Genomic DNA, 6061 nt, shown 5'->3' with positions numbered 1-6061 from the left:
TTCGGATCATGATTATGGTTGTTGTCTCTCCGACTTGCAAATCAGCCACTAAACCATGATTAGGACTCAGATTATGGTTAGGATTATGATTATGATTAAAATGCTCAAAATCTGAAATCTCAAGAATGCACGTTCCTTTAAACAAGATTCTAAAGAGGGGGCAAAAATCATATCGGGAGCCTTCACTGCCAATTCCAAACCTGCCAATTTTGAGCTCACTAACTCTACGCTAGACTGCAATTCCACTTGCCAAGACATTTCCCTGAATGATTGGTGTTGAGAGCCCTGCCAGATTGTTCATCTTGTCAAACTGCAACGGCATGGTCGTCATCAATTTTGATCGAACAGCAACTCAACAGCAATTTGCACAATCCCACATATGACCAATTGTCTGGCATTTGTCGATGGCAGGCACAAAAAGAGAGAAATATTAATCTTAATCAATTATCTCCTCCTTAATCACACAAGGAGAGCATCTTCAAAGATTCTTGACTAATAGCGAATTTTTGAGTGTCGTAGGGGCATACTACTTCTCGAACACTGCAAAAAATCACACTAACAAAAGTTGACATTCCTAAAAAATATCCTCCAAAGACGTGCGCTCTCTCTCACACACACAGAGACAGAATGTTTTGTGAGCACAAATGCCCGCCCTCTTCTGCACTAGAATAGACAACAAAAAGCTAGAGCGTGCAGGTGCCAGCAGCAGTTTCGCTTGTTTGCCCCGCATACATCTAATCTGGGGGGTGTCTTATACACAATCCTTTAAAATTTGGAAATGAGAATGTAGAGAGGGTAAAGTAACACACATCCTGCCCTTTTTTTGACGTTTGCTTTTATATATGAACATCACCAGAATCATCTCAGGGCTCTCCTCCAAGCTCAACACGGAGGTTGTCATAGGGAAACTCCTTCGGTGCCTGCAAAAGCCCCCATGCAAAAGTGAAACATGTCTGTAATTTTCTTGAATTTAAGAATGAAGCACATGTTTTGATACCTACATAAGGCATCTTATTAGGCTTGTCATTCAAATATGCCAAAAATCCCACAAGTCCATATATGCTGAGCCCACCACATAACCATGCGAGTGCTTCCCACTGCAACAGAATTTAATGGTCACAGAAACAAGTTACCAACCAAAAATAGAGAGAATAGTTTCTCACGCTGTCGCAAACCCACAAGAAGATACTAAAAATTTAAGAAAACAATTATTAGAAACACTAAAAAAGACTTGACCTTCAAAGAAAACTTTGGATGAACTTGGTACACATTCCCAATAATTACTTCATGGAAGTGTTAAAAAAAAATCAAGTCCAGTAAAAGGAGCCATCTCATCCAGCTTACTTGTGAGGTACCTACAATGTGCCTTCTATTCCAACTTAAGGCCACACCATTGACAGCCAGCCAAATGGTAATTTGATAAATATGCCTTGAAAAAAGATGGAAGGTGCATTGAAGCCTGAAGTAATTGGATGATGTAACTAGGTTAGACCATCTAAATAAGACTTAGACGAAAGCATTAACAGCTACTGGTGGTAGAACAATATGCAAGATAAGCCCAGATTCAAGGTACAGACTCATGGTAGTCAACTGTCACCCACAAGACAATATAACCATCAGCTCCATCATGCATAGGATTGACTAAATACTATGACATCCCCACTAATATCGTCAGTGCCCAATAGCGGGTGTACAACTAGGTACCAATATATGCTCCCACACACCCACACCCACAGTACACACACACACACACACGAGCATACATCAATACAAAGATATGCATACTGAGTTTCTGGCATAACTCTAGAGATGCAGGGTAGACTCGGCCAAAATGAAGCCTAGCACTCAAAGAAGAACTAAATGGTAGTTGCCAAGGCAGACGGACAACAGAAAATAGAAAATTAGCACAATGAAAACTTCACAATATGAAGTCTACATGTCTGAGACTGCTTTATGATTAAAAAGTATACCTAGATGAATCCAAGATGAGCCCAGACTCACCCTTAAAGGAAAGTGCAAGGCACAAACTCATGGTAGTCACCCACAAGACAATAACAACCATCAATATCGTCAATGCCCAATAGCGGGTGTAGATGCTCAAGTCAAGATTCTACCGCGACACAACAAAGATCCACTTCAAAACAGTTCACAAAAGACGACACGCCTGGCGTAGTTCCGTGCCAAAAGGTATTGGCCCCAAAGACTTGCGTCCCTTTCGGTATTTATTTTTATTTAATTTGTGTGCGAAGTACAAAGAGCCCGTGGGTGCTCACTCTCAGAATCTGCGTCCAGATGCTCTAAGAAGTGAGGCCTTTGGGCGTATTTATTCTTACAAGGGATGCCCAAAAGCAGAGCCCCAAAAGCTTTCAAACTCAAAAGCAATCGATCTCCAAAACTTTAAACTTAATTGATCTGCTAGGTCCTCCTCCATCCACTTCGCATCCAACGCGGGATAGTTCTTGAATTAACCAAGAACCGCCTAATCGCGTTACCTTTTATCTTTCTGTCCTTGTGTGCCAAAATCTATTCTGGAACGAATATCTCCTCGCTTTCCTCCACTTCGGGTTGCTCATTAGGCTCCCCATCATCAGGCACGTCACCTTTAAAAGGCTTCAATAGACTCACATGAAATGCATTGTGAATCTTCCAAGTATCGGGCAGCTTCAGTCTAAAGGAGACATCATTTCTTCAGTCTAAAGGAGACATCATTTATCTTTCTTTTATATGGAAAGGGCCATAGTACCTCATGCTAAGCTTTGGAAAAAGCCGCTGCTTTCCCTTTTTTTTCTTAGGCATGCCTTCTCAAAATGTAAGAGCACCCAATCGTCTTCCTTTAATTTCAAATCATGACGGTGTCGATCTATTGCCTTCTTGTGTCGTTCCTGAGATTTCGCTTAAGCCCACGAACCTTGGCAAAAGCAGTGTCCAATATCTCCGTGTACTGGTCCGCTTCAAAAATCTTATCTTTCGTGCTAAGGAAGGGTGGAACCTTCAAAGCACCTTCAATGATCTCAAATGGCGCCTTTCCCGTCGAAGAGTGGATCGTGTTATTGTAGGCAAATTCCACCAAGGGCAAAAAAGAATCCCATTGAGTCTTCTGATCAGAAATGTAAGACTTCAATAAATCCAATACGACTGAATTTGCAATCTCAGATTGCCGATCTGTCTGCGGGTGGAAAGATGACGAGAACTGCAACCGTGTGCCAATGTTCTCCCAAATAGCCTTCCAAAACAAACTCGTCAATCGGGGATCTCTGTCGAAGACTACTGTCTCAAGCATGCCATGTAGTCTAAAAACCTATGCAATGAACAGTCTCGCTAAATGATCCGGCTTGTTTGTTTTCTTCGTTGGAATGAAGTGAGCCTGCTTGCTAAATCTGTCGATGACAATCCAAATGTCATCATGCCCACTCTATGTCTCCGGGGGATCAAAAATGGAATCCATTGCAATACTTTCCCAAGGGCGGGTGGGAATGGGTAAAGGATGTAACAATCCCTGTGCCTTATGCCTGTCAAACTTGACCTTCTGGCATACCAAACAACTGTATACAAAGTCATCCACATTGTTCTTGAGTCCCGGCCATGAGTCCCGGCCAAAGGATGTAACGCTTCATACCTTTCAAGGTGGTGTCGATGTCGCGGTGACCCGTAAAAAGTGGACAATGGCATTCAGTCAGAGCCCTTTCCCTCAACGGCTGTGTAACGCACAACATCATTTTCTTCATCAAGTAGCCATCCCGTATGGAATATCCCGCTACTACCTTCCCATTTTGTATTCGAGTGAATACATCCAAAAAATCAGGATCTATGGCGTACTGATCAACCATGTCCTCGAAGCTTCTATGATGAATCGCGGAAATAGCCAAGACAAAGCATCTACCACCAAGTTCTTTTGTCCCTAAACATGGACAATTTAGAAGTGAAACTATGACAAGATGTTAGCCAACCGCATTTGCTTTTCCAAAAGCTGTTTATGTGACAAGAAGTAGTGTAAACTTTGATGATCAATGAAGACCGTGAAATCGGCTCCAAGTAGGTAATGTCGCCATGGAGTAAGAGCATGGATGATGGATCACTGCCAAAAGCTCTTTCTCATAAATCTGTGTTGTCAATTCTGGCCTTGAAAACAATCGGCTTTCATAGGCAATCACATGGCCTTCTTGCACTAAGACCGTTCTCAGACTACGACCACAAGCATCACAATATATAAGTCCGGCAAAGCCAACACCGGTCCAGTACTCAATTCTCTTTCAGTGTCTGATTGGGGTTCTCCCAACTAGTAAATTTTTGCACTCCAGAAGATTGGCCTCTTCGCGATGTGTTTGTTGTGGTGCAGGCACTGAAAATATTCCACATTTACTATGGTCATGTTCTTGTATGCAAGAGTTTGTGGATTACGTCTCTATAGCACTTCGCACGCGTTTCCTTGGGATATATTTTGGTCGCTTTTTTTGGATTTTTGAAATGCTTCTGTCATTGCTTCGGCCGTATGCATACTTTTTTGGCTCGGTTAGATTTTGGGTGCTATGGACAATGTGGAGAGCACGTAATCTCCTCATGTTTCACAGAATTCAAGTGGAGTATGTTTCCTTCTTCAAAACATCTCTTCGACGGTCTCTTCAAGTTGCCTATGACTTGAAAGAGCCCCCTCTAGTCATTACGAGCTCTACTTTGACTGTTTCTGATTTACTCCTTGTAGTGTTTTCTATGGGTTTTCCTCGTTTTGAGGTTTCCCATTGGTAATTCTATCTGACATTACTATTTAAAAAAGTGTGTGTGTGTGTGTGTGTGTGTGTGTGTGTGTTGCAATCGTTGCAAATTGGGAAAACTAAACTCGCCCCATTGTGAGTATATTATTAGGAGATATGAAGTGAGACTTCATTATATGGATCATCATGGAATGTAACCACTCAACAGAGCACATGACTCAGATTCGTCCGTAGAAGAAGATTCGACACACACAGAGTAATTCCATCAACAAGGAGAACCTGAAAAGAAGACTAAGACTAAACTTATGACAGCCTTTGCCAGGTTTCAGTTGTAGACCAGAGTCTCTGTCCACCCCCTCCTCAGGGGAAGGAGCAGGTTTGAGATCAGAGGGTGACATGTAGCCTTGTAGGGTTTCAGATTAATCATTAAAGATAGTTGGGACAAAAAGTTCAACTTTTCAAACATATGATAAGGGGCAACCAGAACATGTTCTTGAACCAAAATCTTGCAAAAGAACTGAAGTATCATCACATCAAGGATGACATCATATGCATCATTGTATGTTTTACCTTTCCAATATAATCATGTGTATCTAGACAAAATTCGGGATGGCGGCTTCCATCGTCCCAGACAGTTTCAGCATCCTCTAGCAGCTGTTTCCATTGACAATTAATGGACTGATTTTACTCAAACACACTACAGAAAAGACAATGCAAGTGAAATTTAGAAAGTCAGTGTAGAACCATTTCAATCAGACCTGCAAAGAGAATGACAAATAAAGGTAAAAACTGGAACAGAAATGATCCTCTCTCTCTCTCTCTCTCTCTCTCTCTCTCTCTCTCTCTCTCTGGTGGTGGTGGTGGTTTTGGGGGGCCGGGGGGGGGGGGGGGGGGGGGGGGGGGGGGGCCGGTTTGGTGTGTGCAGTTGGAAATGGTTACTTACTGGTTCGTTTGGAACTTGCTGGGGACCAACAGGAAGACCCATGCCAGAACGAAGGGGCATATACGGTCGCCCGATCACATTTCGTCGAAACGCTCCTGCCAGACTCCTCACTGCCATCGCTGCGCGCTTGACAATGCAATTCCGAAAATTAGCGCAGATGAGAGTTTTGAAATTATTTGTTGGAAAGCCCTAATTAACTAGACTGGTCATAAGTTGACTTGAACGGCCGAGATTAGGCACCGGGGATCCCCAGCGCTCTCGGCCGTTCGATGCCCAATGGATCCCAGTTAGTTATGGTCTGGCAAGATAACTTCTTTGTGCTTAGCTTATCGACCATTTGTCAAGTACGCATGCAAAAAACAAGATTTTAAGTCCAAATGTAATGCTTCTATACTATGGGTAAACCATT

General features: G+C 42.6%; 1 protein-coding gene across 1 annotated transcript; it reads right to left on the bottom strand.

The window, feature by feature from the left end:
* Nucleotides 1-424: 424 nt before the first annotated feature.
* LOC147424537 (NADH dehydrogenase [ubiquinone] 1 beta subcomplex subunit 8, mitochondrial-like) lies at nucleotides 425-5823 on the bottom strand. Its single transcript, XM_086500534.1, has 4 exons — nucleotides 5653-5823; nucleotides 5280-5363; nucleotides 1002-1097; nucleotides 425-920 (listed from the first exon to the last, which is right to left on the bottom strand). Exons 1-4 carry the CDS (start codon nucleotides 5767-5769, stop codon nucleotides 864-866), a joined length of 354 nt encoding a protein of 117 aa, XP_086356660.1. The 5' UTR covers nucleotides 5770-5823; the 3' UTR covers nucleotides 425-863.
* Nucleotides 5824-6061: the final 238 nt, after the last annotated feature.

This window comes from Adiantum capillus-veneris, chromosome 25 (assembly GCF_014529385.1).
Source record: "Adiantum capillus-veneris isolate H3 chromosome 25, ASM1452938v2, whole genome shotgun sequence".
In the NCBI taxonomy this organism is placed as follows: Eukaryota; Viridiplantae; Streptophyta; class Polypodiopsida; order Polypodiales; family Pteridaceae; genus Adiantum; species Adiantum capillus-veneris.
Note: the sequence above shows the minus strand (reverse complement) of the source record. Positions and strands in the feature narration are given on the sequence as shown.